This window comes from Octopus sinensis, linkage group LG18, assembly GCF_006345805.1.
Source record: "Octopus sinensis linkage group LG18, ASM634580v1, whole genome shotgun sequence".
In the NCBI taxonomy this organism is placed as follows: domain Eukaryota; kingdom Metazoa; phylum Mollusca; class Cephalopoda; order Octopoda; family Octopodidae; genus Octopus; species Octopus sinensis.
In genome coordinates, this window is record NC_043014.1 from 47,252,905 (window position 1) to 47,276,028 (window position 23,124).

Below are 23,124 nucleotides of genomic sequence, written 5' to 3' on the forward strand. Positions count from 1 at the left end.
ATATACATATATATATATATATCTTTTGTTTATTTTCATAAAGCTTCCCTATATATATATATATATATATATATAAGCTTCCAATTAAAGAAAAAGATGAAGTAGTTGTAGCTTGTTTATATGGTTTGATCTAATTAGTAAAAGTAATGAGTGTTCGAGACAGATTCATTGACAAATTCCGCCATCAGAGAATGCATTGTTTCTCCAAAAGGAGAAAGTCTGTTGAGAAATTAAAAATATTTGATATTGTCCCTTAGAAATGTTAAACACAACCCCCAAAAAGACATTATTTTAAGCAAATGAAAACAATTACATTTTTTAAATTCAGTTTTTGTCTGCTATGTTTTTTTTTTTTGTATTTGTTGTTGTTGTTCTCAGTGGTTTGGTTTTTGTCTATATTAATGGTTTTATTGTTGCTGGAGTCAAGTACTTGTTTCATTTCATTTTTTTGTCTTTGAAACAATGAAAACAACCTAAACTTTATCACAACATTTGGTTTGTACGCTCGGCTATTGTTTCTTGCTGACAACTGTTCTGTTGATGTGTGACACTGTAAAGTTTAGTTGGAACGGTTGGCGGTTCCTTCCATGGAATTCATCTGCTTGAATTTGGAGATATTTAGGATTGATCTCAGAGACCATTATTTCTTCGTTGCCACTTACAGTTTAGACTCTCAAAATTCATTTTATCTTCTTTGATCCTTTAGCATTTAAACCAGCCATATCAAGCCCTAATATTCTACCTGTTTTATGTCCAGGCCAGATTCAGCCTCTCACACTTACCTTGCACAATGTCATTCAAAGTATTGGTGTGGAGCCACATGGCCTAGTGGTTAGAGCAGTGGATTCGCGGTCGAGGGATCTCGGGTTCGAATCTCAGACCGGGCGATGTGTGTGTTTATGAGCGAAACACCTAAGCTCCACGCGGCTCCGGCAGAAGGTAATGGCGAAACTTCTGCTGACTCTTTCGCCACAACTTTCTCTCACTCTTTCCTCCTGTATCTTGCAGCTCACCTGCGACGGACCAGCGTCCCGTCCAGGTGGGGAGCCTATACGCCAAGGAAACCAGGAAACTGGCCCTTATGAGCTAGGCATGGCTCGAGAAGGAACAAAGTGTTAACAATCAAATCGTGGAAATCTTGAACCTACAAGATTATGCATGATTAATTCAAACCAATGTGAATCAATAAGCTTTACAGTTGACACAGAGTAATCTGAATGCTAAAGAGTTAAATATTGTGATGAGACATTGTGGCATTCAATAATGTCTTTAATGGCATAAATATTAAACGATTTTCAATTCACTGGAGGCAGACTTTAACTCTCTGGTCGTTACAATGTGGTTTGTTACATAAAACATATTTTAATAGCCCAGGAATTAATGTTTTGTGTTTATATATATATGCCAAAGCTAGTGCCGCCTCGACTGGCTTCCGTGCCGGTGGCACGTAAAATTCATCAATCCGACCGTGGCCGTTGCCAGCCTCGCCTGGTACCTGTGCAGGTGGCATGTAAAAAGCACCCACTACACTCACGGAGTGGTTGGCGTTAGGAAGGGCATCCAGCTGTAGAAACACTGCCAGATCAGACTGGAGCCTGGTGCAGCCTTCTGGCTTCCCAGATCCCCGGTCGAACCGTCTAACCCATGCTAGCATGGAGAACGGACGTTAAACGATGATGATGATGATATATTTTTAGACATACCTGCTTCAGCTTTAGTTATCAAAACTACCATTGACATGTCTGTATGTATCTATCTAGGTTGTCCCTCAGGATGCTCCAAGACTGTTTCCACACGTTTTTCCCATTCATCTCGATCTTCCATAATGGTCCTCAGCTCCTGTACCCCTTCCATACAACTATCCTCCAGCAAGTTGTCGATATTGGTCGTCTTCTTCCTTCCTCTCCTGGTTCTTCCTTCCGTTGGTTTCCATAGCACCAGCTTGTTAGCAATTTCATTGGTGTGTCTGATACAGTGTCCAGCCAGCCTCATCCTTCTATGCTGTATCTTCAATGTTACTTTTGGTAGTCCCTGGTATAAGTCGACGTTTGTTGTATGACTATTCCAGGAGACATTGAGTGCCATTCTAAGCATCCTCATATAACAACCATCCAACTGCTTCCTCAATGCTTTAGTGAGCATCCCTGTTTCAGCCCCGTATAGAAGAACAGACTCTGCATTTATCTAGACAGTTTTATCCAACCATTTTTTTTTTTAACCTGCTGACACCTTTGGTTCTTATTCTATTTGGTTGGACTGTCTTACCATTTTGATGTTTAAAAAATCATCTTTTATTTTTCAAAATCAAAATCAAATTTGATGACTGGTGTCTGTGTTAGCAGTGTGCAAAGAGCACCATACGAGTGTGACCATTGACAGAGCAGCTAACTGGCTTCCATGCCAGTGGCACTTAAAAGGCACCATTCGAGTGTGATTGTTACCAGTGTCGCCTTAAAGAGCACCATCTGATCGTGATAGTTGCCAGAGCGGCTATCTGGCCTCCGTGCTGGTGGCACGTAAAAGGCACCATTTGAGCGTGATCGTTCAGCATCGCCTTACTGGCACTTGTGCTGGTGGCATGTGTAAAAGATTCGAACGAGGTCGCTGCCTGTACGGCCCCATGCTGGTGGCACATAAAAACACCCACTACACTCTCGGAGTGGTTGGCGTTAGGAAGGGCATCCAGCTGTAGAAACTCTGCCAGATCAATATTGAAGCCTGGTGCAGCCATCTGGTTTGCCAGCCCTCAGTCAACTCGTCCAACCCATGCTAGCATGGAAAGCAGACGTTAAATAATGATGATGATGATATTATTAGGAATCGTGTAAAAAAATTTAAATATTTGTGTATTATAGAAGTATGACCTAGTTATTGCACAAATTTTAACAGCAAAATCTTAGATGGACCCCAGTTGAGAACTACTGATCTAAACAGTTTTACCCACCATGGCTGCTACAAATGGAACCAGGAAAACAAAACCCTGGGTTACAATACCATTATGATTTATATTCCACTATTTGGTGCGTTAGTGTTGTTAATACTACGTGCTTATGAGTAATTATTGTCAAGATGACTCTACCAAAACACCGACCACCTGACCACACCAACACAACAATATTTTGTTGGAGGTGTTCTAATTTTATATTTGGTGGGTTGGTATGACTTGGGGTATGATGGGTTAGCTTATATGCAGTGGAATGGGGGCCTCCAGCTGTGTTAAGCGATGTTTCTCTGGAACTGTGGATCTGTTCACTACATGTCATATGTTTTGTTTAATTGTAGCTTGTATAGTGCATCAGGTACACTCAGTGAAGTGGTTGGCATTAGGAAGTGCATCCAACTGTAGAGACCAAGCCAAAACAGACTCTGGTCTTATCAGCTCCTGTCAAACTGTCCAGCCCATGCCAGCATAGAACATTTGACTTATATGATGATGATGTTGGTTTGGGGTTACACCACAATGTCTATTACCTATTTCTTTATTACCCACAAGGGGCTAAACATAGAAGGGACAAACAAGGACAGACATAGGTATTAAGTCGATTACTACACTGCGGAGTGGTTGGCGTTAGGAAGGGCATCCAGCCGTAGAAACACTGCCAGATCAGACTGGACCTGATGCAGCCTTCTGGCTTCACAGATCCCAGTTGAACCGTCCAACCCATGCTAGCATGGAAAACGGACGCTAAATGATGATGATGATGACATTGACCCCAGTGTGTAACTGGTACTTAATTTATTGACCCCGAAAGGATGAAAGGCAAAGTCGACCTTGGCGGAATTTGAACTCACAACGTAATGAAAGACGAAATACGGCTGCGCATTTCGCCCGGCGACCATCCATATCATTCATTAGCACCAACACCACAAATAAATAAATGCGTGTGTGTGTTTCTAAAATTCACAGACTACTACTGTGAGAGAGAACTCCAGAGTTTTTAGACTTGTTTTTTTTTTATCTGAGGAGGAAGAGAAACTCATTTGCCTTGTTCTTAGTCCAAGTCTGGACATAACAGGTGAGGGGGATGGCAGAGAGGTTGCTGTATAGGAATGTAAGGAAAGCGGGGTTAGAGGAGGGAGGGAGAGAGAGAGACAGAGAGTAGGGGGAGGGGGTTAAAGGAGTGGGAAGTTTAAAACAGAAAGGGAAGATAGTTTTCAAGAGAAAGTTGGGTGGTGTTGACCAGTTTCATGACTGCAACAGGAAGAATGTTAATAGCAATATTCACATTCATGGCAGTAAACACATAAACACATACATGGGTAACAGAACTGCAGATACATACACACATATATACATCGGGTGACACATACACATGGACAATGCAAGCAGTGGTATCCACTTGCCTGTTCTTATTTGCACTCACTCAAAATTATTAAGACAATTAGATGAAATAAAATTAAAGCAAAATAATTATGGAAGTATTCTTGATAGTGTCCATAGATAAATACAGGCTTGTGGAGTGGAGTTAGGAAGAAATGTTTGTTGCACCATCTGAACAACGTGGCCGATACCAGTGCTGCCTTGACTGGCTCCCATGCCGGTGGCATGTAAAAAGCACCATCTGAATCGTGGTCGATGCTGGTCCCCTCTGTCCCCTGTACCAGTGGCATGTAACGAAAGCACCCACTACCCTCTTGGAGTGGTTGGCATTATAGGAACGGCATCCAGTTGTAGAAACACTGCCAGATCAAACTGTCCCCTGTACCGGTGGCATGTAAAGAAAGCACCCACTACCCTCTCGGAGTGGTTGGCATTATAGGAACGGCGTCCAGTTGTAGAAACACTGCCAGATCAAACTGGAGCCTGGGGCAACCTCCGTGGTTTCCCAGACCCCAGTCGAACTGTCCAACCCATGCTAGCATGGGAAACGGACGATGATGATCAGAGACATTGCCAACAATATTGGAGAAATTGGAAGTTGCAGAGGTGTGTGTGTGTGTGTGTGTGTGTGTGTGTGTGTAAAATGGGAGGCTGGATGGGTTGATGCTGAGTCGGATTCAATTTGTAGTTGTTCATGTAGAGAGGAAGAGAATGGTGGCTTGGTTGATGGCATGGAGCTGGTAGTTCTGCAACTGATCCAGAGTACCCTTGTTCCATTTCTTTAAATTTAGTCGAAATTCAAACTGATGCTACACAACTGAAATTGGAGGAAATAAGAAAATGAGAAGATGGGTGAGGATAAGGGGAGGTTGTTGTTGTTGTTAGTGACAGAGATACCTAAGAAAGGTGAAAGAGGGGCCAGATACGATATATCGCTATGTGTGTATGTGTGTCCGTGTAAATAGGCGCAGGAGTGGCTGTGTGGTAAGTAGCTTGTTTACCAACCACATGGTTCCGGGTTCAGTCCCACTGCGTGGCACCTTGGGCAAGTGTCTTCTACTATAGCCTCGGGCTGACCAAAGCCTTGTGAGTGGATTTGGTAGACGGAAACTGAAAGAAGCCTGTCGTATATATGTATATATATATGTGTGTGTGTGTCTGTGTTTGTCCCTCTAGCATTGCTTGCCAACCGATGCTGGTGTGTTTATGTCCCCGTCACTTAGCGGTTCAGCAAAAGAGACCAATAGAATAAGTACTGGGCTTACAAAGAATAAGTCCCGAGGTCGAGTTGCTCGATTAAAGGCGGTGCTCCAGCATGGCCGCAGTCAAATGACTGAAACAAGTAAAAGAGTAAAAGAGAGTATGTGTAGCTATAGAAACCATGCCAAATCAGACTGGAACCTGATGCAGCTCTCCTGTTTACTAGTTGCAGTCAAACCATCTAACCCATGCCAGCATGGAAAGTGGACATTAAATGATGTGTGTGTGTGTGTGTGTGTTGTGTGTGTGTGTGTGTGTGTGTGTGTGTGTAAAATGGGAGGCTGGATGGGTTGATGCTGAGTCGGATTCAATTTGTAGTTGTTCATGTAGAGAGGAAGAGAATGGTGGCTTGGTTGATGGCATGGAGCTGGTAGTTCTGCAACTGATCCAGAGTACCCTTGTTCCATTTCTTTAAATTTAGTCGAAATTCAAACTGATGCTACACAACTGAAATTGGAGGAAATAAGAAAATGAGAAGATGGGTGAGGATAAGGGGAGGTTGTTGTTGTTGTTAGTGACAGAGATACCTAAGAAAGGTGAAAGAGGGGCCAGATACGATATATCGCTATGTGTGTATGTGTGTCCGTGTAAATAGGCGCAGGAGTGGCTGTGTGGTAAGTAGCTTGTTTACCAACCACATGGTTCCGGTTCAGTCCCACTGCGTGGCACCTTGGGCAAGTGTCTTCTACTATAGCCTCGGGCTGACCAAAGCCTTGTGAGTGGATTTGGTAGACGGAAACTGAAAGAAGCCTGTCGTATATATGTATATATATATGTGTGTGTGTGTCTGTGTTTGTCCCTCTAGCATTGCTTGCCAACCGATGCTGGTGTGTTTATGTCCCCGTCACTTAGCGGTTCAGCAAAAGAGACCAATAGAATAAGTACTGGGCTTACAAAGAATAAGTCCCGAGGTCGAGTTGCTCGATTAAAGGCGGTGCTCCAGCATGGCCGCAGTCAAATGACTGAAACAAGTAAAAGAGTAAAAGAGAGTATGTGTAGCTATAGAAACCATGCCAAATCAGACTGGAACCTGATGCAGCTCTCCTGTTTACTAGTTGCAGTCAAACCATCTAACCCATGCCAGCATGGAAAGTGAACATTAAATGATGTGTGTGTGTGTGTGTGTGTGTATATAGTTTACTTTTAAATTAAGGTAAGATCAGCAAATAAAAGTACTCCATTTAGTGAGAGATATTGTTTAATGTACTAATAGTTTCATACATTGAAGATATTATCTAGGTAGGTTTTAAAACACACCTAGTGTCTCCAAGCCTGAAGATTACTTGGAGATACTAGATATGTTTCAAAACCTGCCTAGATGATATCTTCAATTTATGAAACTATTAGTAACTCATAACTATATACTGTGTACACTATATATATATATATATTATATATATATATATATATTAAATAATGAGGGTAGAAATTGATATTAATCAATTAAAACCAGTGACTTAGCATATTTTTAAAAAATCCGAAAATTAAAAATTCTATTACATACAAAATTAAGAGGAATGATCACCAAAGTGGACTCCTAATATGCTAAATATAGATGTCAAATCACCATTACTACAATTGTGGGACTGATGCAGAGCTCTCTCTCCCCCCCTCTCTCTCTCCCCTCAACTGAGGACTTTGTCCTTAACATTTGAAACTCCTCTATCAGTGTCATACAAACTTTCCCAATAAATTCACACTTCTCTGAAGCAACCTGCTATTGGACTGCCATGGATCCTAGTATTTGGCACAAAATATTGGAGTTCACATCTCGGCTGTGATGAAATGATTTATACTCTCTCTCTCTCTCTCTTTATCATTGACATTTCACTGATATTTACAAGAAAATTTGATTCTTTCTCTAATGGCAGTGGCGGTAATGTGGTATTGGTGTGATGGTAGCGTAAAAGGTACAAGTATGGTGGTGGTGGTGGTGGTGGTATGATGTGTGATGGTAGTTGTGTCTTGGTATTGATGCAAGTGTTGTTAACTCTTGTTATTCATCTCATTTTTGTGCTTTAATACAGTCACATTACTAAACTGTTACTATGGTAACAAATACAGCACTACTCCTGATACAGTCACATCAGTTTAGTGAATAGTAACATCAATGAATAGTAACATGGTATCACTCAATACAACACAGCTATTGATACAGTAAATTCTTTTTTTTGTTTTTTACCAGACAACAGGCAACTTCTATGTGGCCAATGAACTTGGTAGAAATAACAGCCAAATTTCCTGAAATCACATTCTTTAGTCTTGGAATAGAAAAGGACACATTGGATAATTTTGTACTCAATACTTCCTTTCCTCGTACGGCTGCTTGCATAGGGCTGACCTTTGGCTGAACAACCATAACTGACCCTATAGCTATTCACTCTCTCTCCCTTCTCATTAACTTCCACCCACCTTGGACCTGTGTCTCTCTCTCTCTCTCTCTCTTCCTCTACTTTTCTGCACCAGTAATTGACCTGCGACTATTCCACCTGACCATCAACCTGTTACTCCGTCCACTCTCACAGAGAGAAACCCCCCCAAAAGTTCTAGGCTTCAATCCTACCCCCCCACAACCTACAATCCACCATATAGTTGGGTATCTAATGGTAATGATGATGGCAATAGTAGATGCCTTCCCTTTGCGTAAGGGCCAGACTTTGCAAGGTAACCCCTTTCCCCCCACCCTTGATCAAACCTTGTTGACCATCCTTCCTTGGTCTCACTTTGCTGATTAGATCCTTTGACTTAAGACCTCCTGAGGTATAAAGTTGACCCATCCCACATTGAGTTAGGATCCACCCCTTTATGCTATCCAGTGTAGACCTTCTCTGGTCCCCCCAACACTATCTTGCTCCTTCCACCCCACACTGAAGCAGTTACTGAAATACTGTCGTTACACTCAATACAATCACCTCACCTCCTGCTAGTGTCACCTCCCTTCCTGTTATATTCACCTTTTCTCTTGAAACTGTCACCTCACCCCCTGTGACAGTAACCTCCTGTAACAGTCATCCTCTGTTACACTAAACCACCTCCTGTTCAGTTACCTGTTTACCTCATTACAGTCCCATCCCATTATAATTACAGTCACCTCCTGTTACGGTCACCTCCTGTTACGGTCACCTCCTGTTACGGTCACCTCCTGTTACGGTCACCTCCTGTTACAGTCACCTCCTGTTTCAGTCACCTTATTCTTCCTTATTATCAAATTTAAAAAAAAAAAAACTAAGGCGGTGAGCTGGGAGAGTTGTTAGCATGCTCGATAAAATGCTTAGCAGTATTTTGCCCGTCGCTATGTTCTGGGTTCAAATTCTGCCGAGGTTGACTTTGCCTTTCATCCTTTCTGGGTCGATAAATTTAAGTACCAGTGAAACACTGGGGTTGATGTAATCAACTAGTCCCCTCCCCACAAATCTCAAGCCTTGTGCCTCCAGTTGAAAAAGGATTATTAAAAAGCAATTTTGTTCCAATTTGACATTTTCTCAACAGCATTTATTATCCAAATGTCTTCTTTCATTTCAAAATCAGTAATTAATGCTGCCATTAGCGTTTCTTGTCTCTGCCAATTGTTCCAACATTCCAACCGGAATAGATTAACACACACACACACACACACACTGCAGTTTTTATTTGTTTGTCTCTATAGTAATGATAATTACAATAATTTTTGTCGTTGCTTTTACATGCTAATTTAATTAGCACAGATATTTCTCTTCAGGTTTGGCGACAAGTTCCTTCAAATTTCAATCTTTTGTAAGATTCTTGCAGAATGCAGGATGACACTTCTCTGTAAGTTGACAATGCATGTCGCAATTCCAAAATCCTTCAGCCTTTGGGCGTTGAGCTAAGTGCACCAATTACCTCAGGAACATTTGTTATCTTACACAAGCTTTTCATCTCTCTGGTTTAAGACTTGGTTCTTCCCAATTTCATGGTCTCCACTCTATCATCATATAGTTTTTCTATCATCATATAGTACTTCTATCATCATATAGTACCATATTGTTTTTTTTTCTTTATCCTCATTGACTGTACTTGGTCTCCTTGCTTTATTAGTACGGTCAGCCTCTATAGAGAAATCCCATAAAACCCTGTAATTATTATTCTCCATCACAGCTTCTGACTTGCGGTCATACCACTTTATTGTCATTCTGAATCCTTACACTTAGCTAACATCCCAATGCACTCTTTTACTGACTCAGCTATGCTTGCATTTATATTCTTTTCGTGCTAGCTTACAGCACTCAGATATTTAATATATTTGTCTCTCTTACCACACCTTCTATGGCGGCAAGCTGGCAGAATTGTTAGCACACCAGGCAAAAATGCTTAGCAGCATTTCATCTGTGCTAGCTTACGGCACTCACTTTGATGTTTAATACTTTTTTCCATGTTCTGTATTTATTATTATTATTAAGGCAGCGAGCTGGCAGAATCGTTAGCATGCTGGATGTTACTACATTCTGAGTTCAAATTCCACCGTGGTCAACATTACCTTTCATCCTTTCGGGGTGAATAAATTAAGTACCAGTTGCGTACTGGGGTCGATCTAATCGACTGGCCCCCTCTCCCCAAATTTCAGGCCTTGTGTCTATAGTAGAAAGGATTATTTTTATTATTATTATTATTAAGGTGGTGAACTGGCAGAATTGTTAGCATGCTGGGCAAAATGCTTAGCAGCATTTTGTCCGTCTTTATGTTCTGAGTTCAAATTTCGCCATGGTTGACTTAAGTACCAGTTGTGTACTGAGGGTCAATGTAATCGACTATCTCCCTCCCCCAAATTTGTGCCTTTAGTAGAAAGGATTATTATTATTGTAGAATGGCAGAATTGTTAGTGTTGCTGGTGCAGTACTTCTTTTGTTTTTTTGTTTTGAAATCAACTTTGTCTGAATGGTTATTAGGTGGCGAGCTGGCAAAATTGTTAGCATGCCAAACGAAATGCTTAGCAGTATTTCGTCTGCCGTTACGTTCTGAGTTCAAATTCCGCCGAGGCCGACTTTGCCTTTCATCCTTTCGGGGTCGATTAAATAAGTACCAGTTACGCACTGGGGTCGATATAATTGACTTAATCTGTTTGTCTATCCTTGTTTGTCCTCTCTGTGTTTAGCCCCTTGTGGGTAGTAAAGAAATACGTATTTCGTCTGCCACTACGTTCTGAGTTCAAATTCCACCGAGGTCGACTTTGCCTTTCATCCTTTCGGGGTCGATTAAATAAGTACCAGTTACACACTGGGGTCGATATAATCGACTTAATCCGTGTGTCTGTCCTTGTTTGTCCTCTCTGTGTTTAGCCCCTTGTGGGTAGTAAAGAAATACGTATTTCGTCTGCCGTTACGTTCTGAGTTCAAATTCTGCCGAGGTCGACTTTGCCTTTCATCCTTTCGGGGTTGATTAAATAAGTACCAGTTACGCACTGGGGTCGATGTAATCAACTTAATCCGTTTGTCTGTCCTTGTTTGTCCTCTCTGTGTTTAGCCCCTTGTGGGTAGTAAAGAAATAGAAATAGGTATTGACTGACCTCTCCTAGTATTCCTGGTCTTCTTTCTAGATTAGAAACAATTATTTTTGATTTTACTGTATTCTAGTTTCCTTTTTTTCTCTTAATCATGAAACTAAAGTTGGAAATTCAGGCATTTACAGCCTCCTCCATTGTGGTCAAGTTGTTAGGAATGTTGATTCACAATCATGAAGTCTAGGGTTCAATCCCATTGCAAAGCATTACGGGCAAGTGTCTTTGAGCACGGACCCAAATGACATTGGGTAAATGGAAACTGCATGGAAGCCTTTCAGACTGGACTATAGCTGAAATTCAAAGGCGTCACACTGATTCTGGTTGGAGAATATATTAAAGGAATACATGTCTGGAATTCTCAGTCATGTAGGTACTAGTTCCATGAGTAGGTGGTTTGGTTGATCAAAACTGAAGAACTGCCATGTAAAGCACAGGTGTGTGTGTGTGTGTTTGTGTTTGAAGGAGAAAAGCTAGTGTGTATAAATGTGTATATATGTACTAAAGATAGTGTTTGTGAAATGTGGGTGAAAGTGAGAAGATAGTGTGTTTGTGCATGTGTGTGTTCTATTTTAATTAAAACAAAATAATTAATAGTACTTCCTAATATCAGTTGACAAGGCCACAGAGTGGTGTGGAGAGGTGGGGGGGCATATTTAATTATATCATGATGTGATTGTTGATAATTATCAACCCCCTGGAAGGTTAAAAGGTAAAGTTGACCTTGGCAAGAAATGAACTCTTGGTCATGGAAGAATGTAACTAAATACCAAAAGATATATTGTCTGGTGTTCTTACTGATTCTATCTGCCATCATTCTTTAAAATAATGTCTCTAATTAAAGTAACTATCAGAGTTGACTGAACTGATTCCAATCTTGAAATATTCCTGGTAACAAATGGACACGGCTTGCTGGTTGGAACCAGTTGAAGTGAGATGTGTCAAAATGAAGTATTTCTATAATGGTTTTCCTTGTCCTTGGATAACCTCCTGGATCCTGAGTCTGAGAGTTTGATTCCATTATATGGCATCTTGGACAAGTGTCTTTGACAAATGCTTCAGGTTGACGACGGAGACTATTGACGTCTGGTTGACGAACTTATTGTGATTCAAAGCTCCAGCTTTGCAAACCGCTTCATCGCATATATTATGTTTGTGAGTTACATTAAGGTTACATGTCTGTGGAATACTCAGTCACTTACATGCGAATTCAAGTAGTTCCATTGATCTGGAAATTGGAATATGCTGTGTCAAAAGCAACAACATCTATTTACCTGTATACTTTACATATACACACACATCCAACACACACACACACACGCACATCCAACACACACACACATGTACATCCAACACACACACACACATGCACATCCAACACACACACACATCCAACACACACACACACACATCCAACACACACACATGCACATCCAACACACACACACATTCACACACATCCAACACACGCACACATGCACATCCAACACACACACACAAACACACCAACACACACACATACACACACACATCCAACACACACACACATCCAACACACACACACACACACACCAACACACACACATGCACACTTGTATATATTTGCATACACATATATATATACATGTATATAAAGTAATCTCTGCATATATATATGTGTGTGTGTGTGTGTGTAAATGCATAAATAAAAAGGAAAAGTGGGAACAGCATGGAAGTATGTTTAAAGATTATGGTCTTTTTCTTTAAACATACTTCCATGCTGTTTCCACTTTCACTTTTTACCTATAACCTTTGATTTATATGAATTCTTAACCCCCTTTTCAACTATATATATATATATATATACATATATATACATATATATATATATATATATATATATATATAATATATATATATATTATATATATATATATATATTATATGAATGATGTGATAAAAAAAACTTTTCTATTTTATGATTTTAATTTCAGACCACTCAAGAAATCCAATTCCACAAAGTCGCTTCTCTCAAAATGTGGAATCATGGTTTACTTTTGCTGTTGCACTCTCTGACCTTATTGACCATCATCCAATGGGGCCATCCAATGACCATACCAGCCCATTACTACCACCATGACTGCAGGACTGTGCAAGAAATGTCCAGAAAAATTGACCGACCTCTTAATATTTGAGTAACTCTCTGAGCATCCACTTCTCGAAAGAAGTGATGTAAATACCTGAAACTGACAGAACTGTGACTGGTATAGTTGTGACTGGAATAGACATGTCATTACCCTGTTTATGACCTCTGCAGAGTTATGATTCTATAAAGATTTGTAACTGTGGTGCAACTTAATTAGTATCAAGTGCCTCCCTCTGAATGATATCATTAATTCATTCATCTGACATTACTTCACTCGACTGATATCATTGCTTCATTCAGCTGATATCATTGCTTCACTCGGCTGATATCATTGCTTCACTCGGCTGATATCATTGCTTCATTCAGCTGATATCATTGCTTCACTCAGCTGATATCATTGCTTCACTCGGCTGATATCATTGCTTCACTCGGCTGATATCATTGCTTCACTCGGCAGATATCATTGCTTCATTTAGCTGATATCATTGTTTCACTTGGCTGATATCATTGCTTCACTCGGCAGATATCATTGCTTCACTCAGCTGATATCATTGCTTCACTTGGCAGATATCGTTGCTTCACTCCACTGATATCATTGCTTCACTCGCTTGATATCAATCATTGCTTCACTTGGCTGATATCATTGCTCCATTCAGCTGATATTACAGCTTCACTCGGCAGATATCATTGCTTCACTCGGCTGATATTACAGCTTCACTCGGCAGATATCATTGCTTCACTTGGCAGACTTCACTGCTTCATTCAGCTGATATTACAGCTTCACTGGGCTGGCATAGCTTCTTCACTCCCTCAGCTGACTTTGAATGTTCCACCCACCAAAAATTAGTTATCAGAGATTTCGTGTTGACATTATATTTATAAATATATGCCTGTGAATAATACAGTGAGCAGCTGTGGGGCTTTTATGTGTTGATGCCTATGTATGTAAAAGCATGTATATGTATGCATATATGTATGTGTATGTACATTCCCATTTAGCTGAAAGATTAATTACTTATGAGGCAGCCAGCTGGAGTCAGTGAGTTTAATGTTGTCACAAAGTGAAACAACACTGAAACAATGTTTAAATATTGTCATTTCCTTTGTTGAATGTCACATGTTGGCTTTTACATTGTAATAATAATAATGAGGCGAGGAGGCCGGTGTGGAGGAGGAGGAGGAGGCTTGTTTTATCACCATTGTCCAACCTTTCACATCGTCTGCACTGCACGATGATTCTTTAGTGCACTCACACAAAATAGCCGCCCCTTTACTGGGGTTTACAAGCAACTATCATTTCTAGAAACTTCCCCCCCCATTTCCTTCATTTGGCTTGGCATAATGAAGAGCATCTAGAAGTTTGTCACCTTCTTTGCCCAAGGAAAGACTGAAAAGCCTTTTAAGGTCACAGGTTACCCTTAAAAGTGCTGCGTAGTTTGGACCTAAGATTCTTCATCTGCTGCCAACTTGCTAAGAACAGCCGTTTGACGTTACCAAAACTGAAGGAAGAAGGAGTTTCTAGAAAACAGAACAACGAACAAATTCAAGTTTTGTCCAAGTTAGCTTTAGCCAAACAAATTAGTGAGAATGTTTGATGTCCAAAACATCTATGGTACCCCACAGATCACCCGTAAACAGCAACAGTCACTGAGGCCACGTCGAATGACACTCATTGATCTCAGGTACATGTACAGAATGCTTTGATTTAGCATGGAGACTAACCATTAACCCAGACATGCAGCCAGTATACCACATGGTTAAAATTAACAATTGTTTTGACTGACTTTTATTATATGATCCCCTTAACCCTTTTACTAATTGTGCCACGATAATGAAAACTGTTATTTCTTACTAACTATCATTGTTTGCCTGCATAAATCATGTTCATTCAGTTTTCATATTCATTTATTCCATAAATAATGTTTTAATACAGAAAAAGTGGACCTTGAACCAACGGTAACCATCATTTCATGCATTAAACATCTTGTTTCTGTTTGTAGTTTCCACTGCATATCATTCAAGCATGTCAGGTGATATCTTATCATATCATGCAGCATGATAGGCAATATTTTGTGACCATATCACACAACTTGTTAGGTGATATCTTGTGACTATATTATGTACGTTAGGCGATATCTTGTAACTATATCACACAGCATGTGACGTGACATCATGTGATCATATCACACAGCATGTTTGATGATATTTTGTGACTACTGACTACCATCTCCATTAATACTGACCATAGTTATTGTTATGATTATTATATGAACAAAGTTCTTCTAACTTATTCTTTTACTTGTTTCAGTCATTTGACTGCGGCCATGCTGGAGCACCGCCTTTAGTCAAGCAAATCGACCCTGGGACTTATTCTTTGTAAGCCCAGTACTTATTCTATCGGTCTCTTTTGCCGAACCGCTAAGTGACGGGGACGTAAACACACTAGCATCGGTTGTCAAGCAATGCTAGGGGGATAAACACAGACACACACACATCTATATATATATACATACAACAGGCTTCTTTCAGTTTCCGTCTACCAAATCCACTCACAAGGCATTGGTCGGCCCGGGGCTATAGCAGAAGACACTTGCCCAAGATGCCACGCAGTGGGACTGAACCCGGAACCATGTGGCTGGTTAGCAAGCCACTTACCACACAGCCACTCCTGCTGATTATTATATGATTATTATATGAACAAAGTTCTTCTAACTTGGTGACAACACGTTAATACAATATTCATATTGTTCAGCTCCATCTATGAAAGAGGAGGGGTAGGCATGAGCTGGTGCAGTGGTTTACAACTTCACTGCTCAGTCACATTAGCTGCAGTTTCAATCTCACTCCACTGCACCTTGAGCAAGGGTCGAATAAAAATACCTGCTGGTATTTATTTCGTGCAAGTTGAGTTGATGTGAGGTAAGTTAATGTTTCCCCTTGGTTTGACATGTTTTTCAGGGAAGATTGAGCGCAACATGCATGATGGTCACACTTGTTTACGACTATCATGCAATGTCAAGGAGGCAGTAACTAACACACATACACCCATCTACCCGCACATACATACATACATACCCGTCCACCCATACATAAATACATACATACATCTAAGATGAGTTTTTTTCAGGTTTTGTCTACCAAATCACAAGGCTTTGGTTGGCCTGGGGCTGTAGAAGAAGACACTTGCATGAGGTGTCATGCAGTGGAACTGAACCCCAAACCATGTGGTTGGGAAGCAAATTTCCTATCACACAGCCACACAAGCCCATACACACACACACACTCACATGCGTGCACACACACACTCACATGCGTGCACACACACACTCACATTCGTGCGCACACACACACTCATGCGTGCACACACACACTCACATGCGTGCACACACACACACTCACACACACACACACACACACACACACAATGTCTTACATACAAAATGTCCTACACATACACACACACACATATACAATATCCTACACATGAACAATCACATAAATGTTTCACACACACACACACAATGTCCTGAACACATAAAATGTCCTACACACATACACACACACACACATCTAAAATGTCCTATTCACATGTATACAGCCCTAAAAACAGGGTTTCCCTCTTATTAACCTACTTTACTCCAGTGGTATGTTACGGTAAGTAACCTGACACTGTTGATTGGACACATACACACATTCATACATACATAATTATAGATATGCTCACACAGACATGCATCCACACACACACACATATCTACGCAGGCTTTAATGATATTGGAAAGAGATAGAAAAATAGTGATATCTTTGCCACCCCCACCCTGGCCTCCTCCTACAGTTACACCCCCTCCTACCCTCAGCCTACTTCTCCCTTTATATATTTTTTCAACTGAATATTCCTGTCTTTTAGCTGTGTCTGGGGCACCACCACCACCACACTAATAATAATAATCCTTTCTACTATAGGAACAAAGGCCTGAAATTTTGGCGGGAGGAGACTAGTTGATTACATTGACCCCCATCCAGTACTCAACTGGTACTTAATCTATCCACTCCAAATGGATAAAAGGCTAAGTCAGCCTTGGTGGAATTTGAACTCAGAACGTAAAGCTGGAAGAACTGACTGCTCAGCATTTTCTCCGGCATGCTAACAGTTCTGCCAGTTTGCTCCTGTTATAAAAATTTTGTAGCAGGCACATATTTTAATGTTGTTGGGACGTAGGTGATTCTATTGGACTCAATATTTAGTTGGAACTAACTTTATCAAGCCCTAACATCTAAAATGTGAAGTTGATCTCAGCAGGGTTTGAACTGTGAACTCTGTGCTCTGTAATGAAATGCCATAAAATATTTTATTTGCTACCAGTAATGTTTAGCATTGATTCATTCTGTAAAGATGTTTTATTCAGATTCTAAGATTTATAAAACGTTATGTAGCATTTGTACCTTTCTATTTTATTGTAATAACTGTTGGTTTTTACCAAGAGTACTAAAAGGTATTGGACTAATCCATTTAAAAGCTAGTCCATTGAAATCTTGTACACAAAATATTCTCAATTAGTTAAAATTTGTTTTAGTGTGAGGAAGAAAATAAAAGCCTAATGGTGGTTGTTAGCAACTGTCAAAAGGAAGGGAGATAAGTAAGAGTTAACTTCGATGTAAATTTACTTGTTTAGAGGAAGAAATACATGGTTTTCTGTTTTCTGGTGAAGGGGACAACTATATTCATGTTTCATCCTAGTAGACTCTCATCAGCAGAATCTAACCAAGCTTGGTAATCAGTTGACAGATATTTTTACATAAAACAGGAATTTTAAGTTAATGAACTATCTGTTTATAGGTAATCATCATCATCATCATCGTCCGTTCTCCATGCTAGCATAGGTTGGACGGTTCAACTGGGGATCTGGGAAGCCAGAAGGCTGCACCAGGCTCCAGTCTGATCTGGCAGTGTTTCTACAGCTGGATGCCCTTCCTAACGCCAACCACTCCATGAGTGTAGTGGGTGCTTTTTAGGTGCCACTGGCACAGGTGCCAGATGAGGCTGGCAAACGGTCACGATCGGATAGTGCTTTTTACGTGCCACCGGTACGGAGGCCAGGCGAGGCTGGCAACGGCCATAAAACAGGAATTTTAAGTTAATGAACTATCTGTTTATAGGTAATGTATATTCAATTCTTCTGCCTATAATTCTTTTTGTCTAGGCAGATACTATATTCCACGTTAGCTCAGATAACCTAGATGGCAGTGGATATCAGATCATAAGGGGATGTTAATCTGTGATAGACTAACCTCATATCCAGGAGATTTAGCTCTCATCTTCATATTATGGCATATATTGTGAAGTGAACTGAGCAGATTGTAGAGTGGATTACAAGATCCTTACCTTCACCGCAAAATGTTCCCTCTTTCAGTGGAAAGTTTTATTAATCCTGCTTACCCTTAGAACATGAACAATTTAATCATATGAAATGACTACAGTTGTTGTTTAACCCCTGGTCAGCCCTGATCTATAATCAAAGATGTGCTAGCTGTGACTATCCCGCCTTTTCTGGGGTATCTTCAACTACATTATCTCATGTACCCTCACCTTGTGTGATTCGAAGGAGATTTGGCTGCTATTTCTAACAGATTAAACTACCACTCCAACTACATTATCTCATGTACCCTCACCTTGTGTGATTCGAAGGAGATTTGGCTGCTATTTCTAACAGATTAAACTACCACTCCAACTACATTATCTCATGTACCCTCACCTTGTGTGATTTGAAGGAGATTTGGCTGCTATTTCTAACAGATTAAACTACCACTCCAACTACATTATCTCATGTACCCTCACCTTGTGTGATTCGAAGGAGATTTGGCTGCTATTTCTAACAGATTAAACTACCACTCCAACTACATTATCTCATGTACCCTCACCTTGTGTGATTCGAAGGAGATTTGGCTGCTATTTCTAACAGATTAAACTACCACTCCAGCTACATTATCTCATGTACCCTCACCTTGTGTGATTCGAAGGAGATTTGGCTGCTATTTCTAACAGATTAAACTACCACTCCAACTACATTATCTCATGTACCCTCACCTTGTGTGATTCGAAGGAGATTTGGCTGCTATTTCTAACAGATTAAACTACCACTCCAACTACATTATCTCATGTACCTTCACCTTGTGTGATTCGAAGGAGATTTGGCTGCTATTTCTAACAGATTAAACTACCACTCCAACTACCTTAACTCATGTACCCTCACCTTGTGTGATTCGAAGGAGATTTGGCTGCTATTTCTAACAGATTAAACTACCACTCCAACTACATTATCTCATGTACCTTCACCTTGTGTGATTCGAAGGAGATTTGGCTGCTATTTCTAACAGATTAAACTACCACTCCAACTACCTTAACTCATGTACCCTCACCTTGTGTGATTCGAAGGAGATTTGGCTGCTATTTCTAACAGATTAAACTACCACTCCAACTACATTATCTCATGTACCTTCACCTTGTGTGATTCGAAGGAGATTTGGCTGCTATTTCTAACAGATTAAACTACCACTCCAACTACCTTAACTCATGTACCCTCACCTTGTGTGATTCGAAGGAGATTTGGCTGCTATTTCTAACAGATTAAACTACCAAGATGAAGCTAGTTTGGAGCCAGCTCTTTGGGAAATAGAAAGGGGTTGACCTTTTTTTTATATTAGGGAGAAGAAAAAAAGCTCCCTCTACCCACCATCTCCTCCAACATGTAGAGGTTAGACAGAGCTGGAGATACCCCCATCTCCACTGTCTACACTAAGACAGTTAGAGTGGCTGTTTGTTCCCTCTCCCCCCTTCTGATAGAGCTTTACGCCCTTTGGTATGTACCAAAGTAATTGATGTGGGTATAGGGGCTGGACAGATAAGGCAAAAAGCACAGGGAAATTTACTTTTCCCCCTCCCCACACACTTATGTACACACGCACGCACGCGCGCGCGCGCGCACACACATACACACACGTGCATATACATACATGTACACACACATACACACTTATTCATAAGTGAGTCTTCACTAGATAATCACTACTCCAAGTTTCCTATTTCCATTACTCTTTTACTTGTTTCAGTCAGTTTGACTGTGGCCATGCTGGAGCACCGCCTTTAGTCGACCAAATCGACCCGAGGACTTTTTCTTTGTAAGCCTAGTAAATTATTCTATGGGTTCTGTTTCCGAACCGCTAAGTTACGGGGACGTAAACACACCACCATCGGTTGTCAACCGATGTTGGGGAGACAAACACAGACACACAAACATATACACACACACATACATATATATATATATATACGACGGGCTTCTTTCAGTTTCCGTCTACCAAATCCACTCACAAGGCTTTGGTCAGCCTGAGGCTATAGTAGAAGGCACTTGCCCAAGGTGTCACGCAGTGGGACTGAACCCGGAACTATGTAGCTCATAAGCAAGCAACTTACCACACAGCCACTCCTACGCCTATATATATATATTATATATATATATATATAATGACGGGCTTCTTTCAGTTTCCGTCTATCAAATCCACTCACAAGGCTTTGGTCGGCCCGAGGCTATAGTAGAAGGCACTTGCCCAAGGTGCCACGCAGTGGGACTGAACCCGGAACTGTGCGGCTCGTAAGCAAGCAACTTACCACACAGCCACTCAAACTGAAGACTCACATTCAAATATATACTCCTGAACATGTATTGAATGCGTTCTCCTCCTCCCCGTGTGTGTGTGTATAGAGAGAGATGTGTACATTCTGATAGTAATAGTCTTGGTGTGTTGTGTATGTACGTATATAGGCGCAGGAGTGGGTGTGTGGTAAGTAGCTTTCTAACCAACCACATGGTTCCGGGTTCAGTCCCACTGCGTGGCATCTTGAGCAAGTGTCTTCTGCTATAGCCCCGGGCTGACCAATGCCTTGTGAGTGGATTTGGTAGACGGAAACTGAAAGAAAACTGAAAGAAGCCTGTCGTATATATGTATGTGTTTGTGTTTGTACCCCTAGCATTGTGTTTGTCCCCCTAGCATTGCTTGACAATTGATGCTAGTGTGTTTACGTTCCCGTCACTTAGCGGTTCGGCAAAAGAGACCGATAGAATAAGTACTGGGCTTACAAAGAATAAGTCCCGGGGTCGATTTGCTTGACTAAAAGGGGGTGCTCCAGCATGGCCGCAGTCAAATGACTGAAACATGTAAAAGAGTAAAAGAGAGTAAAGAGTATATGTTACGTATACGGAGTAATTACAGGGGTTACTTGAGACGGTTGGTTTTATTTGCAATGGTGGTGATGGTGGTGGTGGTGGTGGGGCAATCTATTTTTGTCCGTTCCCGGTGTAGTGACCAGATATGTTAAGTAGATTGCAGGAAGTATTTACAACTTGTTTTGTCTGCGGCTGCAATAACTGAGAGCCGTGTTATTAGCCTCAGCACTCACCCCGATAATCTAACCTCTGCGGAATGTCAAAGTGACCACACTTCATTGACCTCTGTCCAATGTTTACTTTTTAATCTCACCGGGTCAGTCTAACTTTGCTATAGCTTTAATTTGTGTGTAACTTTCATGGGATGTTTACAGTGTCTAAAAGTGCAATATTCTACAAGGGTTTTTTTAGCCAATTATTTGCTATGAAATTGTTCTGGGTGTTTGTTGATCCCCTGTCCCCTTTTTTTCTTTTTCCCCCCCTTTTTTTTGTGGTACCAACTGCTTCAGTGACAACAACTTAGTCCTGTTCTTATTTTTAGTGTATCACATTCATTTAATCGCATTCTCAAATGACAATAAATGACAATATTTGCTAATTTCTCTGAAGATTAGCTGCGACATTAATGATGGAAAATTAAGTGTTGGGCATAACTATCATATGTAATGTCCTGCGTAGTAGTTATGTCAGCAATATTTATAATTGTTGCTCTGGATTGCATGTATGTGTGTGTGTGTGTGTGTATATATATATATATATATATATATATATATAAAACTGAGAATGTGTGTCTGTCTGTCTGTCTGTGTTTCCCTAAAACTTGAGAACTACACAACCAATTTCATTCAAATTTTACACATGCCTTACTTAGGGTCTGGGGAGTGTCATCAGCAAAAACAATTTTAAATGCTCCCTCCCCCCCAGAAGTAGAGGTAGGCTGGATTGTAGCCACACTTCTATACAAGAGGGAGGACAAGATACAATTGATTGAAATTACAAGAGACAGGCTAACAATCTCAGTCTGTTATATATTTTGAGTATTGTTATCACTAGCGATATCAAGATATAACTTTGTATTTTGTATTTTATGTGTAGATGTATATATATAGATGTACATGTAATATATACACATATATATACACATATATACATGCACTAGTATATATATATATATATATATATATATATATAAGCGTGGCTTAGTAGTTAGGTCTTTTGGCTCACGACTTTAGGATCGTGAGTTCCATTCCCGGCGATGCAATGTGTCCTTGAGCAAGACACTTTATTTCACGTTGCTCCAGTCCACTCAGCTGGCAAAAATGAGTTGTACCTGTATTTCAAAGGGCCGGCCTTGTCACACTCTGTGTCACGCTGAATCTCCCTGAGAACTACATTAGGGGTACACGTGTCTGCGGATTGCTCAGTCACTTGCATGTTAATTTCACGAGCAAGCTGTTCTGTTGATCGTATCAGCTGGGACCCTCGTCATTGTAACCGACAGAGTGCTCCTTATATATATATATATATATATATATATATATATTATATATATATATATATATATATATATATATATATATATATATTGTTTCAGTCATTTGACTGTCGCCATGCTGGACCACTGCCATTAAGGGTTTTTTAGTCAAAGAAATCGATCCCAGGACTTATTCTTTGTAAGCCTTGT

General features: G+C 40.5%; 1 protein-coding gene across 6 annotated transcripts in view; it reads left to right on the top strand.

The window, feature by feature from the left end:
- The window catches only part of LOC115221295, a 355,773-nt gene that overhangs the window by 66,792 nt on the left and 265,857 nt on the right, over positions 1–23,124 (top strand). For 2 of the 6 annotated variants that reach the window (XM_029791443.2, XM_029791446.2), the window contains exon 1: positions 14,384–14,900. The exons of 1 other annotated variant lie outside the window; for it this stretch is intronic. In XM_029791443.2, the coding sequence (XP_029647303.1) occupies positions 14,806–14,900 (95 nt within the window). In that variant the 5' untranslated portion in view covers positions 14,384–14,805. Of the gene's footprint in view, positions 1–14,380; positions 14,901–23,124 lie in introns of those variants that run through there. 3 more of the 6 variants (XM_036510991.1, XM_036510990.1, XM_036510989.1) reach the window with 3 other exon arrangements.